General features: G+C 43.4%; 1 protein-coding gene across 2 annotated transcripts in view; it reads left to right on the plus strand.

Moving 5' to 3' along the window:
- Positions 1 to 26,075, plus strand: part of Slc25a12 (solute carrier family 25 member 12) — a 96,606-nt gene that overhangs the window by 53,742 nt on the left and 16,789 nt on the right. For both annotated transcript variants that reach the window (XM_051166107.1, XM_051166108.1), the window contains 8 exons: positions 4,884 to 5,030; positions 7,481 to 7,619; positions 8,237 to 8,330; positions 10,483 to 10,567; positions 19,187 to 19,268; positions 20,995 to 21,153; positions 24,398 to 24,450; positions 24,699 to 24,779. In XM_051166107.1, coding sequence (XP_051022064.1) covers positions 4,884 to 5,030; positions 7,481 to 7,619; positions 8,237 to 8,330; positions 10,483 to 10,567; positions 19,187 to 19,268; positions 20,995 to 21,153; positions 24,398 to 24,450; positions 24,699 to 24,779 — 840 coding nt within the window. The remainder of the gene's footprint in view (positions 1 to 4,883; positions 5,031 to 7,480; positions 7,620 to 8,236; positions 8,331 to 10,482; positions 10,568 to 19,186; positions 19,269 to 20,994; positions 21,154 to 24,397; positions 24,451 to 24,698; positions 24,780 to 26,075) is intronic.

A 26,075-nucleotide genomic window follows, 5' to 3' on the forward strand; every position in this document is an offset into this window, starting at 1 on the left:
CCCTGGGCAGCTTGATGCACATGGCAGTCTTGGGTTACACACAGGATGCTAGGTGTACTGTCAGGAAACGGTTATGTGCATGGCCCATGCCAGGTGGAACCATCCTCTGTGCTTGCCTGCCCTGCCTTCATGATGATATTTATTGATGTCAGTTTACTTTTAATCATTTTACTGATTATAAGAAAACTTGAGTTCTTGATTTGTTTTTGTTTTTGTTTTTTTCTCTTTTGCATCTTTATTTTAGTTTTCATCCTATTTTCCTTCTGGTTCTTTAAATTTATATTTGTTGTATTTTTATTTATTTTTTAATGAGTTCACTTGGTTTTCTGAATACTCTTTCTTAGAAGTTGTTTGCTTGCTTGTTTATTTATTTATTTTAATGGCATAGCTGGGTATAATATAGTCTGTGCACTGAGGCAGAGAGATTGTTCCAAATTGGAGTTTATATTGGGATATATAAGAAAACTTTGTCTAAAAATTAAAAATAAAGAAATAAAAAACAAAACAAAACAAAAAAAGCAGAAAAATAGCACAGTGTTCTTACTCAAGTGTTACACTATTTTTACCACTTCTTCAGCGATATTAAAGACGGGGCCTTTAGTTTCTTATTCTCCAAAGGATGTCTGCTCCAAACCTCGTTTTTCTACTTCCTTTATCTCTGGTTGCATTTAAAAAAAATTTTTTTTTAAGTTTTATTTATTATTATGTATACAGGACTCTGTCTGCATGTACACCAGCAGGCCAGAAGAGGGCATCATATCACATTGTAGATGGTTGTGAGCCACCATGTGGTTGCTGAGAATTGAACTCGGGATCTCTGGAAGAGCAGTCAGTGCTCTTAACCACTGAGCCATGTCTCCAGCCCCTCTCTTTGCATTTTAAAAAGATTTGTTTCTTACTTATGTACGTGTGTGTGTGTGTGTGTGTGTGTGTGTGTGTGTGTGTGTGTGTGTGTGTGTGTGTATACGCCCCTTCAAGCACCAGAAAAGGACTCCCCTGGAATTGTAATTGCCACCCCGAATGGGTGCTGCAAACTGAACACGGGTTGTCTGCAAGAGCAGGAAGCACTCTTGGTTGGGGAGTCACCTCTCCAGCCCTTTCTGTTTGTTTTTGCTGCCTTCAACTCTTGCGTGCTGGGATTGTAGGGATGTGCTAATACACTCAGCTTCCAAGTTTTCTTCTTGTTTGGGTCTCTGTTTTGTTTTTTGTTTTTGTTTGTTTGTTTTTTTCTTTTTAAAAAATATATCTTATTAATTTATTCATATTACATCTAAATTGTTATTCCATCCCTTGTATCCTCCCATGGGTCTCTGTTTTTCATAGTAGAGGCTTTTGTTGGGTCTGAGGGTCCTTTTCTCATATTTAAGATTAGGCCTTATTGAACACTATGGGCTTATGGAAGTCATTGGAGTTACCTTTCTATTGTAATGACAAAATACCACGACAAAGGCCATATATAGAAAAAGCATTTAGGGCTGGAGAGATGGCTCAGAGGTTAGAGTACGGTTTGCTCTTCCAAAGGTCCTGAGTTCAATTCCTAGCACCCACATGGTGGCTCACAACCATCAATAATGAGATCTGGTGCCCTCTTCTGGCCTGCAGGCACACGTGCAGGCAAAACGCTGTATACTTAATAAATAAATAAATCTTTAAAAAAAAAAAAAAAAAGAGCATTTAATTTGGCTTATGGAGCACCACCTGCTCTTCCAGAGGTCCTGAGTTCAATTCCAAGCAACCACATGGTGGCACACAACCATCTGTACTGTGATCTGATGCCCTCTTCTGCAAATAAGCACTCATATGAAATAGATTTGGCTTATGCTTTTGGAAGGTTTGAGAACATGACAGATGGCAGAGCATACACACAATGGCAGGAACATCTGAGAGCTCAATTCATACGCAGGAAACAGAGAAAGATAACTCAATATGGTACTTTCAGACCTCAAAGCCCGCCCCTCCCCTATAGCATACTTCCTCCATCAAGGCCACACCCCTAACCCTCCCCAAACAGCTACCAATGGAGTCCTAGTAAACACATGAGCCTATGGGGACCATTCTCATCTACACCACCAACATAGAGTTTACCAACTCTAGACCTGGCTGTAAAATGCTGTGGTTAGGCGGTTTCATCGGAACCCTGTGACGTCACTGTGTTAAGGCCCTTGGATTAGCGAATGAGACCCTCTGGGCCTGTTTGAGGAATGGTTGGTTACCTGGGTTGTGGAGGTGGCTCAGCATGTAGAGTGTTTCCTGCACAAGTACAAGAATCAGTTCAGTCCCTAACACTCACACCGGAAAAGGGGGATGAACACCTGTGATGCCAGGGCTGTGTGAGGCAGAGACAGGAGGACCCGCTGGGACTCGGTGGCTGCTGTCCTGGCTCCAGGCTCAGTGAGAGAGTCTGTCTAAGGGAATAAGGTGGGGAGTGATGGAGCAGGACACCCGATGTCCTCCTGTGGTTTCCATGTTCCCATCACACGTACTTTTACACATACTACACACTGACCCCCACCCCCCAACACACAAAGCAGTTACCTTCCTACCCCATCAGCCATTAGCTCAGCCCCTCTCTGCCCTTTACCAACCCTGGCAGAAAACTTAAAGGTTGATTGTCAGTCTAGAGATTTATTGGAGGAACCTAAGGCTGATGGAAGGAAATAAACTTCAAGTCCATATCCATAGCAACTGTTGGGGCCTCCAGCCCTATTCCCTACTTAGAAACTAGACTATAAGCATCCAAGTCTCTTCTTCAAAGTCTCTGTATAATTGAGGCTGGCTTTGAACTCACCCTTCAAGCCCCACCTCTGGAGTACTGGATTACACGCGGGTGTCTGTAGACTTTGCATTGCTAACGGGCTCCTTGCTTCATTTGATTCTCATATACCACATATGCGTCGAGGGCACATGCCACCTCGGCAGAGTCTCCTGGAGCTCTTGACCCACTGAAAGATTCAGATGGTTCAATATACTTGTCTTTAGCTTATTACCTTGCTGAGAAGTTTCAAAACTTTACTATGAAATCTCACACATGTACAAAAAAGCCACATGAAGCAAATATATAGCATAATTAATTGTGCTATGAAACAAATACTTGCTAAGCTAATTTTAATGACTTGAATTACTATTGGGATATCAGAAATCCATGGGAAGATATAATTAAAACCAGATGCGAGGATGCATGCCTACAATTCTAGTATGTGGGAGGTGAAGGGGAAAGAATCAAGAGTTCAAGGCTAGCTTTGACTACACTGAGAGTTCAAAGTCAACCTGACCTACATGAATGAGACCCTGGCTCTTTTTTTTTTTTTTTTTTTTTTTTTTGAGATAGAAACACATAAATACACAAAATAAATAAAAAGAGTGAGACTTCAACAGAAAATAATTTCATCTATCTGTCTATATATCCATCTATCTCTCCATTTGTGGGAATTGAGAGTTGAACCTAGGTGTCATGTATGACATGTAAACATTCTACCAGTAAGTGTTTTAAATGTCGGGATAATGTGGGGCAGTGCCTTGGTGAATGAATAGCAGTGACAATAACCAATCTTACCGTTGGATAATATTTAAATATGACTATAGTTTCCAGCCCGCAAGGCGCATGAACGTGGCATCTGGACACACACCATGTGTTGTGCGAGCTCATTCATTTGGATTGCCTCATGGGTGCCCAAGACAAAATGCTCTGCTTTAGACTTTAGTTCCTACCCTGGGGCGTATTTTACTGTTTTTATTGATACTGCTTGTTACAACATTTCATTTTACAGTAGTTCAAAACCTCGGAGAATTTCCGGACTGTTTTAACAGTTTGAGAGTGACTGTGCCCAAAGCCTTACTGGGTGATAGTAAACACAGCTTGTGCAGTTTCCTGTCCGTAACTTTTATTCTAGAATTGGGAAGTATTTCATTTGTCATTTGGTATAGTTTCACATTGAGTTCATTAAAAAAAAAAAAAAAAATTGGAAAAAAAATGGTGTCTGACGCAGAAAGAAAGACTGGCTCTGATTGCAACATTTAAAAGTGAAGAACTGAAAATGAACGTAAACTCTTAATTCCAGAAGTCCTTGTGGATGGCAAGAAAGTCTTGAAGCCGGAAAGAGTGTCCCCGACCCACGGGTTCAGTTATTCGTGGAGTGGCGAGGAGGGTCGCGACCTGTGAATAAAGAATAGGCGAAAGAAAGGCATGAGCCCAGGAAAACTTTGCTTATCGAGGGCCGTTTATTGTAAGGGGGTATCCAAATTTATAGTAAGCTTTTGAAAGGGCGGGGGGGGGGGGGGGGGGGAAGGAATGCAGTGGAAAGTTACAAAATCTTCTGGGCCAGGCCCAAGGACAGCAGGTGTGGAGTGGGGAGATTATACAGAAGTCTCAATACACCGAATGTTCTCTTTCTCAAGGTCAGGCTGGATCTTTGTGGTTGCCAGGCAGAATAATTATCACAAGTATGCAGACAGCTGTGGCTTTCAGCCAGCAGGGCCTCTCAGCCACTGGGGCAGGTCAGGCAAGGTCCTATGGCTCCTGACAAAAGAGTAAATAGTTGTGTATCGTAGCTGCCATATCCTGTTTTCAGTTATGGGTCCAAGTCAGAAGGTTCCACCTCCCCTCCCCAACCCCTTCCAGAAGGTTCCATTCCCCTGACCCCTTCCAGAAGGTTCCATCCCCCCGACCCCTTCCTGTTACTGCCAGTTCTGATGTATCACATCTATGAACCTTGCGAACAAGTTGGAAGCTTTGCTGTGAATTCAGAGCTTCAGATTGCTTCTCTCTGTAGAGAGAACATGTGAAGGAAGTCTGTCTATGCTCTCTTTCTTTGCAAAATGTGTGCTTGGGATGTGTTCCCTTTCAACGTGTGCTCTCTCTATCTCTATCTCTCTCTTCCCTGCAGGAATTACAGTTGGAACATGCGAGGCAAGCCTTTGCGCTGAAAGACAAAAGCAAAAGTGGCATGATCTCAGGTCTGGATTTCAGTGATGTCATGGTCACCATTCGGTCCCACATGCTTACTCCTTTTGTGGAGGAGAACCTAGTTTCAGTAAGTAGGAGGATGGGCTTTCACTTTATCCACTTCCTGAACCATTTTGAACCACTGTGTTCTGGAACGCCTTCTTGTGTCTACATGGCTCTTAACTAACAAGGCTTTGTGTTTGGTTGGTAGGTTAAACAGTGTGTGTGTGTGCATGTGTGTGTGTGTGTGTGTGTGTAAGGGAATGGTCTTTCTCAGTTTCTCGTTTCATCCAAAGCTACCATCTTGCTCTCAGTTACTTCCAAATTATTTATTTCCCTTTACAGTGTCCAGTCCAAGAGATATGGGAGTTTGTAGACAAGAGACTGTATTTCAGTGATCTTGGCTTCTGTTTACCTCTCGCCCCAAGCTCTAGCAGTCTAGTTGGCATGGCTCCTTCCTCTGTGTGCTGGAAGGATGCTCACAGGCCCCTGCACTGGTTTAACAACCACGCTCACGTCAGCATTGCAGGGAGAAAATGTGGGGCCACCAGCCTCTGGAGTCAGTGCTCTCTGCCCTCTTGCTGTGCCTTCAGAGTGTACGTCCCAGATGCGGGTCTTTTGCTCTGTCAAAGTGCAAATCTCTCGCAGGTAATCATGTGGACCCACAGCAGACTCATGCCATGTGCTTCCCCACGCAGTGGTGAAAAGGTCCTCACATACCTGTGTTCTCGTCCACACACTGGGCCGTGTGTAAGGTTTTGATTACTGCTTGTTTGCAATGGAGGAGAGCCAGTGGGCGCGTCTGTTGTTTCAGCTGGAGATCATCATCCCTGCCTTACACAGGGGGTAGAAAGATCAACTTCTGCTCTTTCTCTTCAGCGAAGTTGAACATGGAACGTGTCACCATGGAACGTGTCACTCTCCCCTCTACATCTCATTCCCCACCCCCACCTCCACCCCCCAATACCTTCACCTCACACCCCAACCCCAACCAAAGATGAAAGGACGGACAGAAAAGGGATCGGGGAGGGAAGGAGAGAAGAAAGGAAGAAACTCCAGAGGAAGGGCTGACTCGGCGTCCATTAGGATGGAGGGGTCCATTTTGTATTTTCCAACTGGGTTAGATGGCTGCTGCCTCGGTTTCCCAAAATAGTCATAATCCTCAGAGGAAAATATTAAGGAACATGAGCCCTGCGTTTGGTGTCCAGATTGACATTAATAAAAATAAAACCTATATGGGGGGGAGGGCAGGCACTTTTGCCCATTGTAATCAGCACTGTAGAAGGCAAAGGATTTATGTCAAAGAGAAATCAGAAGTCGAGGACTTTTGCTTGGGGTCATTACCTTGGTATTTCCATTAGCATTTCTTTGAGTTTTAAATAGTGACGACTTTCCATCACCTCTGCCTAATAGCTTGGAAATTAGATTTTTGGAAACTGAAAAACAAACAAACAAAACCAACATGAAATCTTGTTTTTACTTATACCTAAGTGATGGGCAAAGGGAGAGTTTCTTTCTCCAGAAATGATGAAGGCCACTTACCTGTTTTCCAGTGTGAGTGGGCCCTGTGTCCTGGGAACCCTGAGATCGTAACTCAATAGCGAGTGAACCCTCACTAGAGCTTTCATCCTGTTGGGGAGCTCTGGGGAGCTGTATTTTGCACAATGCAGGATCAGAGAGCCAGTTATTGGTATCTGAAGAATAACAGTGGCTTTTTTTTTTTTTTTAACTGAGAAAAGTTGATGTAATAAGATGGTTTCAGGGCTGGAGAGATGGCTCAGCAGTTAAGAGCACTGACTGCTCTTCCAGAAAACCTGGGTTCAATTCCCAGAACCCACATGATGGCTCACAGCCATCTGTAGCTCCAGTTTCCAGGGGTCTGACACCCTCCTCAGGTTTTCTCTGGCACCAGGCACATGTGTGGCATATGAAATGCATGTGGACAAAATACTGGTATACATAGAATAACATAATAATCATCTTTAAGTGGTCTTACATTTTAAGGCTAGTGAGACCAGAGGTATGGCACAACGGCAGAGAGAATGGTTTAGTATAGAGGAGGCCATCATTTCAATCTACAGCATGAAAAAAAAAAAGTCAGCACTCGGTTTTTGTATATGTGCATAGGGAAAAAATAAGCAAGTTTAGGGAATATTCCATAGTATACATTGATATTTTTCCAGTTGCAGCACACTTTGAATAGTTGAGGGTCTTGAAGAATCCTGTTTAAGTAGGCAGGTTTTGATCTGCAATAATTATATTTGTTGTTTCTGACCTTAGCGATGGGTGAACCATGAACTCCAACTTCCAGATGTTGCTTTCTTCCTTAAAACCTAAATTGTGTAGACTTCCCTAAGGGTACAAAGTGGGCCGTGTTGTAGTCAGATAGCCTCTTGTGTTTTATGGGCTGGTAGCTAATTGTTTTAATGACAGAGCCTCCTTTGGGTCCACTTTGAGAAAAAATAAATAAATAAATGCAGAGTCCAAACCATGTTTCTTACTTTTGAGTTTCAAACGTTTCGTGCTGTCGTTCCCTAGGCTGCTGGGGGGAGCACCTCACACCAAGTTAGCTTCTCCTACTTCAACGCGTTTAACTCCTTACTCAACAACATGGAACTTGTTCGTAAGATCTACAGCACGTTGGCAGGCACGAGGAAAGATATTGAAGTCACAAAGGGTAAGACTTAAAAGTTAATTAGCATCTTCAGATTTGTGCTTTTCATCAGCTAGGCTTGTGGCCGGTCTAAGTCTGCCACAGAACGGAGAGATCTGGAAAGTCAGTTGCTCAGGCTTCACGTGGGCCTGGAACTCCAGGAGCAGTTAATGAGATACTGAGGTCAGCAAGGTGAAAGTGCCCCTGACAATATGGAAAAGAGCCTTGGCCCAACCTGTCAAACAGGTCAGTGGCAGTGTGGCCATAGCTTGTTTGCACTGGGAACGAGTTGCCATGGCAACTGCTTTTGGGCGAGTGATGATAGGATGTTTTGGAAGACCTCAGAACAACCACTTTGATCTTCTAACTCTGGGGACCAGAGTGAATTAGCAAAAGAAGTGAGAACTAGAAAGTGATTGTTTTCTTATTGAAGTTAGTTCATCTGTTTCTGCAATTTCATCCTCTTACTTCTTCTTCTACTTTTTTTTTTTAATCATGGGCTTTCAGGAATGCAGTTATAAGCAGAACCTGAGTATTTAAACGTAGTTTCACATGTTTAGAACGATGGTGTTAAAAATGTCTTTTGCTTTGCATTTTTATTAGACTCTTGGGATACTAACCTTTGTTTCTTTCTCTTCCAGAGGAATTTGCCCAGACTGCCATACGCTATGGACAAGTTACTCCACTAGAAATTGATATCTTGTACCAGCTTGCAGACCTGTATAATGCCTCGGGGTAACGCTTCGCTTCCTGTGATTCTTCGTGGTGTTTAGTACAGGGCAGATCTCTTGGGATGTGACATATACCACTTCCTTTACCAACAGCCTTTTCAGTGTATAGGTTCTTAGCAAGAGAAATAGGAGAGGAAGGGAGGAAGGGAGACAGAGAGAGACACAGAGAGAGAGACAGACAGAGAGAGAGACAGACAGAGAGAGAGACAGAGACAGAGAGAGAGAGACAGAGAAAGAGACAGAGAGAGAGAGAGAGAGAGAGAGAGAGAGAGAGAGAGAGAGAGAGAGCACAGAGGGCCAGTGAGGCAGAAGGAGGCAGGGAGAGGGAAGATGAGGAGTAGGAGCAAAGAGCCAAGAGATGAATGGGGAAGTAAGAGAGGGGTTCAGGGTAACAGTGAAGAGGGACAAGGAAGAAAAGTGATGAGTACAGAGTTGGAGAGAGGGAGAAGATGCCTTTAATGGTAGCTTTCCTAAAGTGTTCTGAATTTCAAGAGATTTGTAGAAACTTGGTTAAGGTTGTAAATTTATGACAGTAGGCTGAGGTGCATGGAACAATGTGGTACCCTCTTTGATTGCTGGAAATGGCCGTTTCTCTGAAAGTGTGTACCCAGTTTGTGTCAGAGAGCATTACTCTCTTAAGACATGCCTGATGCATCATCATGTCCCCCCAGGGGAAAGCTTGGATGTTTATGCCTTTATATATATGTGTGTGTGTAAGTTAAAAACACAAAACTGTGTCGAGCGCATTTAACATGCAAAGGCATGCAGCTCCACAAAAAGCCCTTGTGTACGGACACCAAATGGACAGAGTCAAAGAGGAGAGCAGTCTGTTAAAAAGCCTGGTTTCTTCTAGTCGCCTGTCATAGTCCTTTAAATGAGAATATCAGAAATACTGGGCCTGAAGAGATGGCTCTGCAGTTAGACACTTGTTACTTTTGCAGAGGACTCAAATTTGACCCCAGCATCCACTTGGGTGGCACAGAACTGCCTGTAACGTCAGCTCCAGAGGATACTGCTGCACTCTGTAGTGGTTCCAAAGGGCACTTGCACTTACTTACAAGCGTACACCCCCCCCCCACACACACACAGATACACATAATTAAAACTAGTTTTTAAATATCTGGGGACTGCAGAAGTTGGATATGCACATGTGGTTTACTGCCTTCTTGTCCTTCGGTGCATTGTTGGGCAGGAGATGGCATTTAGTCTTTCAGCTACCTTGTGAACCAGCAGTGTTTGGTGACTGACACAAACTACCAGGCCATGTCTCACCCATCTAAAATTCTCACTTTTAGACAAGTGTTTTATGTAAGTCCGGGCATGCTGGCTGATGCACGCCTTTAATCCCAGCACTCAAGAGGCAAAGGCAGACAGATCTCTGTGAGTTCGAACCCAGCCTGGTCTACCAAAGAGAGTCCAGGACAGTCGAGGCTACACAGAGAAACATTGTCTCAAAAAACCAAACAACAACAACACAAACCAAAGACCAAAAACCAAAAACCAAAAACCAAAAAAAAAAAAAAAAAAAAAAAAAAAAAGACTCCTTCATGTACATAAATGCTTTTTAAAAGTCCTTCTCAAAACTACATCTGAAGTGGCCTTTTTATGTGGCTCACAGATCGTACTTATTTTGAAGTCAGTGTTGGCATTCCTAGTGCTGTATTCACATGATTCAAAACTCAAGGGCTTTGAAGAAGAGTACTGTAAAAGTCAAAAAGAAAAGAAAGGAGAAAGAAAGAGAGGCTCCTTCCTACCCTGGTGCCTTCTCTTAAAGCTGCCCAAACACCTTTCCCCTCCTTGTTTCTACCCTTTCTGCTGGGACTCTGGGGGCGGGTGCATTGTGGAGGGGAGGGTGTGTGGACCTTTGCGCTGGAGTGAATTACTTCTTCATTGTTAGCGCTCATCGCCGCAGGTCCATTAGCTCCACTCCCTCCTCAGGCATGGATTTCTCTGGAGGCTTTTGCTTTGGTTATAAATAAAATCTGAAGGTTTTTGTTGTTGTTGTTGTTGTTGTTGTTGTTGTTTTTTACTCACTAAAATGGTCAAAATATGAATAAGGAAATGTCCCCTTTAAATGCTATCTCTTCAGAGTTTGGGGGAGAAAGGTGTGCTCTACATGAGGGGTTTGTCAGTGTCTAACAATTCTCTCTTTTAAGGCGCTTGACTCTGGCGGACATCGAGAGAATAGCTCCGCTGGCTGAGGGAGCCTTACCTTACAACCTGGCAGAGCTTCAGAGACAGGTATGAGCAGTCTGGGACTGTCCTCACCGTCAAAAATGCTGACACGGCAGGCTATAGAGATGGTTCAATGGTTAAGAGCACAGGACCTTCCCCCACCACCACCCACCATCCCCGGTTCAATTCTCAGCACCCACATGGCAGCTCAGAGCTGTCTGTAATTCCAGTTCCAGGGGATCTGACACCCTCACACAGACATACATGAAAGTAAAACACCAATGCATATAAAAAAAAAAAAAAAGAAAAGAAAAGAAAAAAAGAAAAAGAAAGCTGAAATAGGTGAGGATAACAACCCTAAAGATTTCAATTGGCACAGATATTAAAGACCCTAGAAATCCTAGCTCAGAGGTTCTATGTAACAAACTATCTCCCACACCGTCACAAGGTGATGTGATGACAATTTCTTTTGGAGGTTGTTGTTGTGGTCTTTTATTTGCTTTGGTTTTTTGAGACAGAGTTTCTCTGTGCAGCCCTTGGCTACCCTGGAACTCACTCTGTAGACCAGGCTAGCCTCAAACTCACAGCGATCCTCCTGCCTCTGCTTCCCTGAGTGTTGGGATTAAAGATATGCACCACCACTGCCCAGCTGTGATAACTAGTTTTTGAGCTTCATTTTTCTAGCTTATTAAGATGAGGAAAATAAGAGTTCAAAAGGCTTGGAAGCATGACTTCCTTCCAAGTCATTTGCCTAATCATCTTTAAAGATTAGTATTCAGGCCACTTTGTATGGTTAATCTGATACTTATAGGATTTTTTTTTTTCTTTTTTAGTACAAAGCGTTTTGCAATTGAAACAAGCCCTCACTGTGGTTGTGCCTAACAGATTACAAGAGGGAGAAAGAAAATGTATCTAATTAGTGAACCAGACAAAAAATTTGTTTTTCTTTAATGTTAAATATAATAAAAACTGGGCCCATATCTTGTAATGCTAATACAGCTCCATTTGGGATTTTATAAATGTTCTCAATGGAAAAAGCCAGACCCATGAGGTGAGCTCCAGGACTGAATGGAACCCCCCCCCCCTTTTTTTTTTAAACAGACAACAGGACTTCTAAGCATCTGAGCAAGCTTTAGCAGTTGTAGTAGAGGGCCACAGGGCTTTGTGGGGGAGCTGGCCTCTTCCTCCTGATGTTTCATTGGGTTTATCCTTGAAGAACCTCTATTTCCCACTGTTCTTTATGAGCTGTGTGATGAACAGGGAGATGAGGAGGGAACCTGGGAGCCAGAAGGACAGGACAAATGGCGTTGTAAGGGCCAGGTGTTGTGTCTACCTTTTCCTCATGTGAGCCTTTGGTGACTAGCCAGGGGTGAGCTTGCTGTTGATAACTTTTGTCAATTAGCTTAATGAGAAATCCAGGTACTCAGCCAGATAGCGTGGTGAGTGCCTGTAAGCCAGCACTCAGGAAGCTGAGGCAGAAGGATTGCCATAGTTCAAGCCTGAGCTACAAAAAAACAAAACAAACAAAAATGTCATTGGGTTTGGAAAGATCTGGTGGAAAATATTTCTTCTTCTAGAGCTCCATAGACTTGTTTTCTGAAATTAATTAGTAATAAATTATAAGTAATTAATAATAAATTAAGAACTTTTTTTTTACTCAGTTAAAACAAAGGGAAAATGGAAACAAGACCCTTGGCATCTTTGTTTCTTGTTGTATTTTGTCTGGCATGTGGAGGGTTAACTGTCTAGATTTCTGTTTGCCCTTGCCCAAAATTCTTGCTTTCTGCTACCAAAATTTCTCTCCTTCCTGTTTTTGTTTTGTCTTGTTTTTGAGACAGGATAATCATGTAGTCCAGGCTAGCCTCAATCTGAAATATTTGAGTTACTACCAAATTGAACTTTAATATTTTATACTGCGCATTTGTGAATATCGCTCTTGAGACTTGAAAGTGTAATTGGGAAAAGGTACTGAACACTGTTGTTACATCCTCTTGCTGTCCGTGGAGATGCCCTTCCTATCTGCTACTGGAGGTCGGGGAAGGTCAGTGGTTGAGTGCCTGTGTAGTGTATGTGAGACCCTGACTCAGTCACGAACACCACAAAGATAAATTCATAAACAAACAAGCATCCAGATACTTGTAACTGAAAATTATTCATCCAGCTTCTTCAAAACAAGTCAGGGGCAGCAGGATGGCGTAGTGGGTAAAGGACAGTATTAGTCAGGGTTCTCTAGGGCAGCGGCTCTCGACCTGTGGGTCGAGACCCTCCCAAAGATCACCAGAAAGCACAGTAGCAAAATTACAGTGATGAGGTAACAATGAAAATGATTTTATGGTTGGGGGTGAGGAACTGTATTAAAGGGTCTCAGCACTAGGAAGGTTGAGAACTACTGGTCCAGAGGAACAGGGCTGAGCAGTGTGAGTGAGTGTGTGAGTGTGTGTGTGTGTGTGTGAGTGTATGTGTGTGTGAGTGAGTGAGTGTGTGTGTGTGTGTGTGTGTGTGTGTGTATTAGAGTGGTTTATAGGCTGTGGTCCAGCTAGTCCAATGATGGCTGCCTATCAATGGAAAGTTTGAAAACCCAGTGCTTGGTTCACAAGGCTGGATGTCTCAGCTGGTCTTCAGAATGTGCTGGAATCCTAAGAAGTAGCTCTAATGCCAGTAAAAAGAATGGTGGTGTGCGCCTTTCTTTCCAGTACTCGGGAGGCAGAGGCAGGTAGATTTCTGTAAATCCAATTCAAAGTGAGTCTAGGACAGCCAGGGCTACACAGAGAAACGCTGTCTTGAAAAAACACTTTAAAAAAAAAAAAAAAAAAGAACTTTCCAGCAAGATCGAGGGCCAGTAGGCAAAGAACAAGAGCTTTATTCTTCCCTGTCCTTTTTATAAGCTGCCACCAGAAGGCGGAACCCAGAATCAAGGTGAGGCTTCCCCCTTCAAATGATTTAATTAAGAAAGTTCCCTCGCAGGCACACCCAGCTGCTTAGGTTTTAGGTAATTCCAGGTGTAGCCATGCTGACAGCTGAGAACAGGCATCGCAGGAGCTGGCTGCTAAGCTTGCTTCCCTGAGTTTGATTCCTAGGACTCACTTAGTGGAAGGAGACAACTGATTTCCTGGAAGTTGTCCTCTGCCCTCTGGATTTGCACTGTGGCATGTACACACACACACACACACACACACACAGAGAGAGAGAGAGAGAGTGAGAGAGAGAGAGAGAGAGAGAGAGAGAGAGAGAGAGAGAGAGAGAAAAGGAAAAAAGGGGTTCACATTAATGAATTGAAAAGTCCCAACTCATGTCCTCTGACTTTCACAAATAAATTAAATTTAATTTAAATTTAAATTAATTGTTTTTATAAAAAAAAATCCCAATTCAGCACCTTTCTTGCTTCTAGCAGTTTCTCCAGAGGCCAGGTCTGAAGCTGATTTCTATAGCGCCTATCTCTGTAAGTCTTCATCCCTCTTCTTGCTTTGTCTTTAAGAAGGTGATATAATTACAGAAGTGACTTCTCCTTAAACAGATACAGGATGGCTTGCATTCGTCAGTGGCAACGCAGAGCTCTAAATGGAGCACAAAGGGTTTTCAGATACCGGGGTCCTCCTGTCTCCACCCCACCTCCGAGCCAGTCTAGCCCAAACTGCAAGCTCTGGCTTTAGGAAAGGCAAGGAACAGCAGAGGAGGACACCCGATGGCAGCCTCCGGCCTCCACGTGACCTCACACAATAACGGCTTTGGCAAGTGTCTTAGTTTTGCCTACTGTGGAAGAGACACACAAGCCTTTACAGTTCTCCTGGGTGTAGCCTTTCCTGACAGTGCGTACAGGTGTGGGAGATGGCTCAGCACTGCAGAAGCCTGACAACCTGAGTTTGGTCCCCAGAAACCAAGTGGAAAAGAAAGCACTGATTTGACAAAGTCGTCCACTGACTTTTACGTGTGAGCCACGGGCACCCATGCATCACTCCCATGCATGTCTTAGTTAGGGTTTCTACTGCTGTGAAGAGGCACCATGACCACAGCAAGTCTTACAAATGAAAACATTTAATTGAGGCCGGCTTACAGTTTCAAGGGTTTAGTCCATTATCATCATGGCGGGAAGCCTGGCTGCATGCAGGCAGACATGGTGCTGGAGAAGGAGCTGAGAGTTCTGCATCTTGATCCGCAAGCAGCAGAAGGGGACTTGTGTGCCACGCTGGGTGTAGTTTAAACAAAGCCACCGCAAAAACACACTTCCTCCAATAAGGCCACACCTCCTAAAAGTACCACTGCCTATGGGCCAAGCTTTCAAACACATGAGTCTAATGGGGGGCCATTCCTTGTCAAACCACCACAGACAATAAATAAAAATTTTAAGCATATGTCCAAGAATACTTGTAGACTACTAGTGGAACTACGCCAGATATTTACTAAGAGGGGAAAGGAATGCATGCATATCGTATGTAGTAAGAAAATGGTTTGTTTGTTTTTTTTCTGTTTGTGACAGGGTCCTGTTGTGTTGCACAGGCTAGCCCTCAACTCACAGTCCTCCTGCCTCATCTTCCCAGTTGCTGGGATTAAAACGTGTGTCCTTGGCCATACCCATCTAGAAATGTAACTTTGGGGGGAGGGGGCTGGCAGCAAGTTCCTGTAGTCCTCATACATGACAAGTGGGGGCACTCAGACAAGAGAGTGATCAGGAACTCAAAGTCAACCCTGGCTATGATAGCAGATTTGAGGTTGGCTTGGACTACATAAAATAATACTATCTTGGAACAGAGTAAGGGTGAGGGATAGAGAAGAGAGAGATCGGAAGAGTCTTTTGTGTTATGGGAGCTGAACTTCAGCTTCCTACATACTAGGCAGATACTCTACCCCAAGCTATATTTGCAGCTCAAAAGTGAACTAGTGGCCTCGAACTCACTTTGTAGCAGAGGTTGGTTTTGAACTTGGATCCTTCTGCCTCCATCTCCTGAGTGCTGGGGTTACAGCTCTGTACACCGCACACCTATCTTCTGAGTGCTGGGGTTGAACCCAGGGTTTGTGCCAGACAGGCATTGCACTGACTGACTGAGCTATGTCCACATTTTCCCTCAAATGGAAGTTGTGATTTGAAGAAACTGAGTTAAGTAAAAGTTAATAAAAGGCTGCGGAGAAAAAGGTGTACACCATTTTTAATGCTTGTAAGAGTTTGGATATTGAACCCAGGTTTTCCCTATGTGAGAATGGGCAAATGACAACCCCATCCCCACCCCGCCTTCTGGGTGATCCACACTTACTTTTTCAACTGTATAGGATAAACGATCTATGTGACCCTTCTCAGGCATCTAGCTGTATGTGTAACCACATACAGCTTTTATGAGAAATGCTATTAAAGCTCTCGGCTGTTTGCTCAAAATGAGCCGAGTTGTGCTCTGCCTAAATATCACCGGGATGGTTTCACCTTTATTACAGGGATGCTCTTCCTTAGTCTTAGGACTTTGTCTCTTTGTGTAGTTTGTAGTCTCTTGGGCAAGCTTTGATCTTGGATCCGTGACTACATTACAGTTTACTGGCTAGTTCCACAAAAGTGAAACTTGTTCTCAAAAGGGAGGAAATCAGGCTGATATACCAGCTATTATGAGCTTATTAGTCTTTTATATTATTAAACATTTTAGATCAGGATATCCTGCATCTTTAATGCACTGAACTCCGTCATACCGGGAGGAAAGTATACATTCATTGTTTTATGTACAGAAATAAAAGAAGATAATTAAACCAGGTGATGGTTGTTCACACCTCTAATCCTAGCGCTTGGGAGGCAGAGACAGGCAGATCTCTGAGTTCGTGGCCATCCTAGTCTACAGGACAGCCACGGCTACACAGAGAAACCCTGTCTCAACAAACCAACAAGAACAAGTATATCATTAAAGTCTATATTTCCCCTCTCCTCCCTTGGTCCTTCTGTCATGGCTTTGGGTTATAATCTTACTTTGTAAGACTAAAACATTGAATTGCAGTGGAGGCAGGGAAAGTTGTAAGTGTGGCTCTGAGTGGCTTTGCCTTGTGTTCCCAAGCCCTGCCCTGCTCCTCTGACCACGTGGTTAGCTCATGTAGAACCTAGCTTTGTTGTCCTCAGGCACTAGCTGTAAATTGTCTTCAGCTATTCATGTTCTCCCACGTTGGTGTGTGTTGTTGGAAAAGGCCTTCTCTCCGTTGCGTTGGCTTGATTCACTGACACAATCCCGTCCTACCTTTAACAAATAAATTCCCTAACAAAGAAAGAAAAAAAAAAACAAACCTCTTTTTCCCAAGTTCCTGAGGGAGTCAGTTAAAGTCATTTAAGAGTCTCAACTGTGTTTTGCATTGAGAAACACTTAATTAGCCTCCTTAAGTATCAACCTTCAGGAGCAGGATCGGAACCGTAAGGGAAAGAGTGGCTTTGCCTCTGGCCCATTTGTTCACCGTAGGTGATCTACTCAGAGCTGAATATTTTCTTTCAGCCTAAATGCTAACAATTCAGTACATAGTCATTAATAGGGATGACAGCTATAGGGCCAGTTCCTTTTATGAATATTCATGACATGAAACCTATAGCATTAATTACATTAATCTGCATATCTGACTACAAGGGAACCATAAGTTGTAATGATAACTAAGCCTTAAGAAGAAAGCATCTTGCTAACCCTACACTGGTATGTTTTCTTACAAATGCTATTTAATGAGAATGAAGGTGACATTTCTGTCAAAAGGCATTTGGGCATTTGTAGTTTGAGATGTTTTAGCTAAGAATTAAAGTACAGAATAAGCCTTCAATTTTCATAGGATTTTGCAGGGTTTATAAACATTCTTTGAAGAAAGAGAGTTGAAAGAAAAATCTGTATTGTTGAATGCAGGAGAAATCTCCCATGTGAATAAGGGAATTAGTGGTCACTTGATGTTTCCATTCCTTTAGAACTAGAATTCATGCCTGACCCTAATTTTCTTCTTTTAGTTTCGTTTACTATTGCTGTGTTTGTATGTGTGTGAGAGTGCAGGTGCACATGTGTCACAGCACACGTGTGGAGCTCAGAGGACATCTTTGGGGAGTCGGTTCTCTCCCTTCACCATGGGTTCTGAGGGTCACACTGATGTCACCGGGCTTGCAGAGTTGGCCCTTCAGCTGCTGAGCCATCTCACCAGCCACTGTCGCCTCTTCCTCCTCCTCTTCTTTTTGAAAAACTCATTAAGACAAAATAGATATTTTATTCCTTTGTTCCAATCTGTTTGTTGAGCATAGTTGATATTTTCATGCTGAAATGGCTAAGTTCTAGACTGATGCATTGATGTAGACAAATCAGTCGAGGTGCAGGACCTGTGGGATAGCGACTGCGAAGTCATAGATTCTTGTTAGAAGTGGGCATATGAGCAGGGCAATCATTGTTTGAGACGTTAGATATGACTACTCTTCTCTGGCCTGGGACTCACAGAGACCTGCCTGCCTCTGTATCTTGATCGCTGAGATTAAAGACCTGCACACTGGGCACTGTTGATACATTCCTAAGAGCAAGACTTGTTTTGGTATGGGTAGTGCATGCCTGGAATCCCAACACTTGGGAGGCAAGAGGGTCAGTGATTTAAGAATATCCTCAGCTACATAGCAAGTTCAAGATCAGCCTAGGGCATGAGACTTGGTCTCAAAAACCATAAGAAAGGGTTGGTGAGATGGCTCAGCATGTGCAGGCGCTTGCCACCAAGCCTGACATTTGGCGTTTTATCCTCAGGGCTCACACAATGGAAAGAAAGAACTAATTGCTGAAAGTTGTCTCCAGCCTCCACATGTGAGCTATGGCTGCATATACCTCCCCACCTCAGTGCATATACATACAGTGGCTGAGTGAGTGATTAAATGTTAAAACAACAAATTATTAAAGAAATTAACATAGTCGAAGAGGAGTAAGTGTTATATGCAGGTATATTTGCATACCTAAGAGTTTCGCTTCCAGGAGGACTAGAATTGGGTCTCAGTGATACAGGGCTTACCCAGCTTCCACGAGGTCCTGGGTTCAACTCCCAGCACTGCAAAAGCAAGTCTAACAAGCATACAAATACAAACCTCTCAATGACAACAATGTAGTCCATAGTAGCAGTCCATACATGAAAATTAAGAAAAAGCTACTCTATATATTTTTACTGGGTTTTTAAATTTTTTATTTTGTTTTGGAGTGTTTGGGGGGGGGGCGCATTTTATATCTTCTATCTATCTATCTATCTATCCATCCATCTATCTATCTGTGTACCACACGAGTGCTTGGTACCCCTAGAGCTCAGAAGAGGGCACTGGGTCCCCTAGAACTGAAGTTACAAGTGATTGTGCATCGCCATGAGGGTCCTGGAAACTCAAACTGGGTCTTCTGTAAGAGCAGTGAGTGCTCTTAATTTCTGAACCATTTCCCTCTAGCCCTGAGGTATTTCTTTAAAAAACAAAAACAAACAAACCCCCCAAAACAAAAACAAACACAAAACCCCACTATACGTCTTGTATTTTTCAGTTTTAGATTTTCTTTCTTTCTTTCTTTCTTTCTTTCTTTCTTTCTTTCTTTCTTTCTTTCTTTCTTTTTCTTTTTCTTTCTTCTTCTTTCTTTCTTTCTTTCTTTCTTTCTTTCTTTCTTTCTTTCTTTCTTTCTTTCAACTTGAAAAGTGCTTTGTGTGTGTGTGTGTGGAATACTTTTTCAGACTTTTTCTTATTTCTCTCCTCAGCAATCTCCTGGCTTGGGCAGGCCTATCTGGCTCCAGATTGCTGAGTCTGCATACAGGTTCACTCTGGGCTCGGTTGCTGGAGGTGAGTGGCATGTCTATGGCTGTCTCAGGCTCATCTTGCTGTAATGTTATCCCAGCAGATGGGACAGCTCAGCAAAGGTGCAGCTCATTGTTCCCAGGGGTCAGGACTCCGGGGCTTTCTGAAGGTTCTTTATTCTTACCTGTGATCAGAGCCCTTGTCGGAGCATGGCTGTGGCCCTCTGGCTCCAGTCTGTCTTCAGTGTAAAACCTCTGTAATGATGGGAGAGTCCGAAGTGCATCGCTGCACTCCACTCACCTTAATTACATCAGTTAAGGCCAGCGTGAAAAGTGGAGATGAAAACCCGAGTTTATGGGGTCAGCCTAGGGGCAAGACCCGAGATGCAAGCTCAGAAACTCAAGACATAAAACAACATCTCACAGCATCACAGCGGCTGTGAATTTTCTTTCCCTTGACTGGCTGAAGAGTGTCCAGAAATGTTGCTTATGTGCTAAAAAAAATCCCTCCTCGCCGCTCTGCTAATAGCAGAAATTAGAGAGTCTGTTAAAAAGCTTTACATTTGTGTGTGTGTGTGTGTGTGTGTGTGTGTGTGTGTGTGTGTGTGTGTGTACTTGCACACATGCATGAGACGTGCATGTGCAGGTCAGGATGTGCATGTTGAGGTCAGAGGATGCCTCAGCAGAGCTGGCTCTCTCCTTCCACCGTGTGGGGCCCAGGGATTAAACTCCAGGAACCACATTTGATGTCAAGCACCTTTGCCTGCTGAGCCACGCCTGCTGCTTGAGACTATTCTTACTTAAATAATCCAAAGAAATCATATAGAACCTAAAATCACAGTGTTGAAAAGAACCTACAAAAATGGCTAAAATGCTCCTGAAGTTTCAAAACTAGCTGGAACTGGAAACTAGTATTTTTTATTTTCAACCTCAGTTTTAGAAGGTGCCAAGAATGTTCTGGTTTTCAACAGCCAAAAATTAGGACACTCTAAATCCTGTGAAATATTTCAGTCCCCAAGAAATTCTATAACATGACTTTTAGATTTTTGCTTGTTTGACTGATTTTCAACCAAATTCTATACATAGGAATAGGATGCTGTAAAGGACCTCTCCCCAAAGGATGGTTGTAGCTTAGCTTAATTTACTCAAATGCTTCAGTGAACTAACCTTAAAATTACAACCACTTGGCTTGTGTACCATCGTTTCATAGGAGCCAGTGAAATATTTAGGCATTTAATAGAGAATATAAAGAAATGGTTCCGATGGGCAGTGGTTGCTCACGCCTTTAATCCCAGCACAGGCAGGTGGATCTCTGTGAGTTTGAGGCCACTGTGGTGTACGGAGAGTTCCAGGACAGCCAGAGCCAGAGAAACCCTGTCTTGAAAAACAGAAACAAAAATAAAAACAAACTAAGAAAGAAAGAAAGAAAGAAAAGAAAAGAAAATGGTGCGCATACATAGCAGTTTAACGTCACTAAAGCAAACAGAGCTGGTTTCAGAATCTACTTTCCAACTCATAGACTTAAGATACCAAAGACTTTTTTCGGGCTCTCACACGCTGTGTAAGCATTCTACCTCGGATCCATTGTTCCTCAAAGTTTATGGAACCCACTGGTTGCCATTCTGCCATCTTTTGGCTCTATTAATAAGAGAAGGAAAAGCGTAATAAGATGAGTGTCTTCTGTGAGAATAGACACTGGGCTTTTTCACTTAGGGGGTTGAGGTTTGATGTCCTTATGGATGCTCCATCTACTTGTGTTCCTTTGTTTGTAGCTGTGGGGGCCACTGCGGTGTATCCCATAGACCTGGTGAAGACACGGATGCAGAACCAGCGTGGCACCGGCTCTGTGGTTGGGGAGTTGATGTACAAAAACAGCTTTGACTGCTTTAAGAAAGTGTTGCGTTACGAGGGATTCTTTGGACTGTACCGAGGTGAGTAAAGCGCATCTCAGCTGCTGAAGTTGGGAATTTTTCTGTCGCCATCAGCAGATTTTTAACTCGCTGTTATGGAGACCAATTAGGGCTGTTTCTTTTCCTTTTTCCTCCCCTCTTTGCTTGTGTTCCTGTGTTGAGTTCTTTTCCGGTGACTGGCACATTAGTCTGTAAACAGGTATGTTCCTTCCGCCTTCCTGCTGTGTTTAATTCTTGGGATCCAAATCCTGTGCCTCTCCCAGCTCTGCCTGCTTTTCGAGGGCACAGGCAGGTCCTCAGAGTGGCCCCTTTGCTCCGAGATCTAGAGAGAACTGTACTAACACTAAGTCCCTGTGAAATCCAAGCCAAGTGCTACTTGAAGGTGAGTTTACACTCTCTATACACTTGTTTCAATGGAAAGAAATGCCTTTTTTCTTTCTTTCTTTCTTTTTTTTTTTTTCCAAGGAGACCCGTGGTTAAGACTTTTCTAGTTGAGTCATCTGAATTCTTAAAAGGTGGGGAAACCCTACCCCCGCCCCCCCCCCCAATCTTCAGCTGGCTTCCTTTCTTCCCAGCTCAGGCAGAGCATGGCGGTCTTCTCTTCTCTCCCCTCTCAGTGACTGCTGCTGAGCGCCTGGCTGTCGCATCCCAGGCTGTAGCCCCGTACAGAATTTTCCCCAGCCCCAGTGGGCTTTGTAGGAACTTGTCTTCTTGGAGAGAGGATGGCTTTCATCTACGTGTTTTCACATTAGAATTTCGGGTTCCTTTGCTGGGGGGGATTAATTTTTTAATCCCTTTGGGCGCCACTTGGAATTCTTTGAAAATACTTTTAATGTGCTCTGGTCCAGGGCATTTAAGTAATTTACTGTACGTGTTTGTTTGCATTCCCAGGCATATTAATCCTCGGCTCATCCTGAGCTCTGTCAAACTGTTTGGCTTAGAACTGTTCCTAGGAAAGCCACGGACTGAATAAGCGGGCAGGAGAGGAAACACCTGTAGTTGGTTTCATATTCAGGCATTTGTGTGGACATATTCAGAGTCAAAGAAGGCAGTCACATGTTGAGGGATCTTTGTGTGGAGTAAATAGGCTCAAATGCCCTGCTTCTGAGAGCAAGTATAATGGCATTTCCTCAAATAGTCAGAACCTCAAATAGCAGAACCTTCAGCTCTGAAAAAAATCCTAGTTGCATAACTTGTACTACAGGGGCAGCGGGGCCGCTATCTGGAGTTCTGGGCCTGGCAGTGCAAAGACTTGTTTTAAATGGACTCAGATCTTCTAACTAGATCCTGCTTAATGGGGGGTCACGGTAGAGTGGCACTATGGTCGTTTGTTTCTTTGATGTCTCCAATCTTTCACTATTGAGTAATGACCTTTCTCTTAATCAGTATGGTTTTCTTTTCTTTCTTTCTTTCTTTTATTTTTTTTAATGTTCATTGGCATTTTGCTTGCATGTATGTCTGTGTGAGGGTGTCAGCTCTCGGAGTCGTAGACAGTTGTGAGCAGCCATGTGGGTGCTGGGAATTGAACTCAGGTCCTCTGGAAGAGCAGCCAGTGCTCTTAACCGCTGAGCCATCTCTCCAGACCCATCAGTATGGTTTTTAAGTAATAAAGGGTGACTACAGAGAACTAGTAGATGGAATCTAACTGGGCCATGGATAGCCATCTCAATAGACAGATACTTCTAGAAAATTTTGTTTGAGGGGAGCTATCCTGTTAATTACGTGGGTGTGTAACATAGCAAGAAGGGGAGGGTGCCATTGGCTTTTACTCAGGATCTAAGCTGATAAAATGGGTCCTTTAAATAAGAGACTTTTGTATTAGAGAGGATTGTAGGAGCCCTGCCCAGGAGCACAGTGATTGTTGAGACTGTCATATATTGCTTAGAACTGGCCTGTTATTCTGTCAGATGACTGACAAGAGTTGTTGACAGATTAGCTAAATTTCTTCGCAGGCAACAATGATAAAATGGCACAAATCAGGACTTTATTAACATTCCACGAGCTTTAGGGAGGAAAGTTGTAAAACAAATACACACGCTGCCACTGTTGTTGTGGAGGAAGGCGAAACTGATGATGATCAGGAAGGTGAGAAAGTTAAGACTGCCCTCTGCTGATTTACTCGCTTTAGATCAGTCTGCGGCCCGTGGAAAGTGTATGTGGATTTGTTTGTTAATTCAGTTTGACTGACAGTGGCCTGTATGCACGATTACTTGCTGGCTCTCAACTCCCGGAAAATCACTCATCAGCACCCTCCAAGGAGGCTTAAGATGAGAGCAGCGAGCCAGCGCGCCGACACGCGTATCACTCCCCCTGGATTGGGTGCTTTTAAGGCTAGAAGATGTGTTTATTGCTAGCATCTTTTTTTTAAAAATGTATGCAAAAAAGGAAAGTATGCCAACAACCTAGTGAAGCTGCATGCTCTGGAAAAGCTGAGCTCCGTGGGTAGCTACAGATAGAGTTGTTGACATACGATTGTTCTTTTCCAGTTTGCAGCCAGCCTGGGAAATGTAGCTTTCTAAGCATAATGATTGCTTTTGCTTTGAGGAGTCTTTTAAGATGCCTTAAGCTTGACATATATTAGTAAATAAAAAAAATATAATTGGCATATATTTTCGTTTGTAGAAGATACGAACTGATGGTACTAGAAGCTGCATTTTTCTTTAAAGTCGAGGCTGTCTTTCAAATAAAAGATAACGGAAGCAGATGCTCAGTAGCAGCCTCGCTCCTTTGTGCTACAAGGGCTGCCCTCTGTAGCAAAACCTGGCTGTGCTTAAAGCACACTGCCCTGAGCTTCTCCAAACCCAAAGCACTGGCTGCTGCAAACTGTTTGTGTGTTTGTATGCTGCTGTGGGGACTAACCCATAGCTAAATGGAGAAAACCCACAGGCTCCATTCTTCCCTTGTGCGCTTTTGGGAAGACAATGGCTAATGAGGCTTTCCCCGACTGTCTATATATCATTTATCTATCTATCTATCTATCTATCTATCTATCTATCTATCTATGTTAAAGAGAACATTTATAGCTTTGAGAAAAATGACATTATATTTAACTGGTAATTTGTAACACACACACACACACACACACACACACACACACACACACACACACACACACACACACGAGTTTTTAGGATGATCCCTTTCCCCATTTAGATGAAAACCTTGAACTGCTTGGTGGGCAGCTCCAAGGGATGCACTTGCTTGTTGGGCTTGTACACTCATATACAGACAAGTATTTTGCAAATGACTCTGTCTTTCCACCCAGGTCTGATACCACAGCTGATAGGAGTGGCACCAGAAAAGGCCATTAAGCTAACAGTAAGTTTCTTTGTCACTGAACTGATGTCATTTACTTAGATTGTCATGAAGTAAAAAATAAGATCGATACTGGCAGGACTGCTGTGCCAGCAAAGCACCTGTAAACATGTCACATGTATGTAGACATTTGGTAAAATTTTACTTTTATCATGAAGCAAGTATTTTGGTAATTTGCTAAGTTGTGTAAGGTGTGCCAGCAGAGGAAATATGAGGGAATTCTAATGAACTGATCCTGTCTTTTTAATTAGGTTAATGATTTTGTCCGGGACAAATTTACCAAAAGAGATGGCTCCATCCCACTGCCAGCAGAGATCCTCGCTGGAGGTTGCGTAAGTGTCGATCCTGGGTGTTTCTTGTAGCAAAAACATTCCTCTAGCTTTTTTGTGAAGTAGGTATGAACTATGAGTGGAATTTTCCTTTTAAAATTCTTTATTACATTTTTCGTGTGTGTGTGTGTGTGTGTGTGTGTGTGTGTGTGTGTGTGTGTGTGTGTGTGTTGCATGCCATGGTGTGGTGGCCAGAGGGCAACTCTCAGTTGGTTCTCTTCTTCCATCCTGTGGGTCTTGGGGATCGAACTCATGGCTGCAGGTTTGGCCATGGGCACCTTTACCCACTGAGCCCTCTCACTGGCCCGTTTCCCTTTAACTCAAAGGATTACCTTTGAGTGAAGTTTTAAAATGAATGTGTGTGTGTGTGTGTGTGTATGTATGTGTGTATGTATGTGTGTATGTATGTATGTACACCTTAGTGTTATCCTCAAGAAAAGTGTCCACCTCCTTTGAGACAGAATCACTCATCCATTTGAAGCTCAGCAATTAGGCTAGACTGGCTGAAAGTGAACCCCAGGGATCTTCTTGGTCCCACCCCCACCATCACTGGGATTCCCCCAAACGGCTACTACACACGTGGCATGATGTGGCTCGTGGGGATTGAAATCAGGTCCTAGGCTTGCCTTGTTAGCTGCTCCTCCCCCATAGTATAGTCTCGTTGTGAGTATTATTTTTATTAGCTTTGTTTCTCTTAAGCTCCTGAAGCTCTCCCTTCTAGACTTTGAGGTGTGTGTGTGTGTGTGTGTGTGTGTGTGTGTGTGTGTGTGTGTGTGTATGTGTTTGCTTGCATGCATGTAAGTGCATTATGTGTATTCAGTGCCCTGGTGGCTGCTGGAAACTGAGCAGTTGAGTCCTCTGCAAGAACAAGTGCTTTTAACTGCCGAGCCAACTCTCCAGCTCCCTTCTAGACTTTTTAAATGCTTAAGTTTTGTCTGCTTAAGTGTCAAAGGAAATGTAATAGCCGGCCTAGGTACAGTCCGTTTCTCTCCCTAGAACTTTAAGTGTGAGGGGCTGGTGGATTGGGCCCGTGGGCTTTATGTGTAGGAATGAGCGTGCCTTTGTATTGTAGTTTAACTAAGCCTTCTTATGGTGATGCAAGAGGCAGTAAGAGACTATACCTATATTGTAGCTATTGGCAAATTTCCTGAGCCAGCAGTTGAGATTGTAATTTTGCAGCACTCAGACACTACTGTGTTTAAGGTGTAAGCATTACATTGGGTTTAGACCGGCTGGTGCATCTAAGTTTGCAGCTCAGCAAGTGTCTCTTTCACTGTTGATAATGTGGTTTGCCTGAGA

This window comes from Acomys russatus, chromosome 24, assembly GCF_903995435.1.
Source record: "Acomys russatus chromosome 24, mAcoRus1.1, whole genome shotgun sequence".
In the NCBI taxonomy this organism is placed as follows: Eukaryota; Metazoa; Chordata; class Mammalia; order Rodentia; family Muridae; genus Acomys; species Acomys russatus.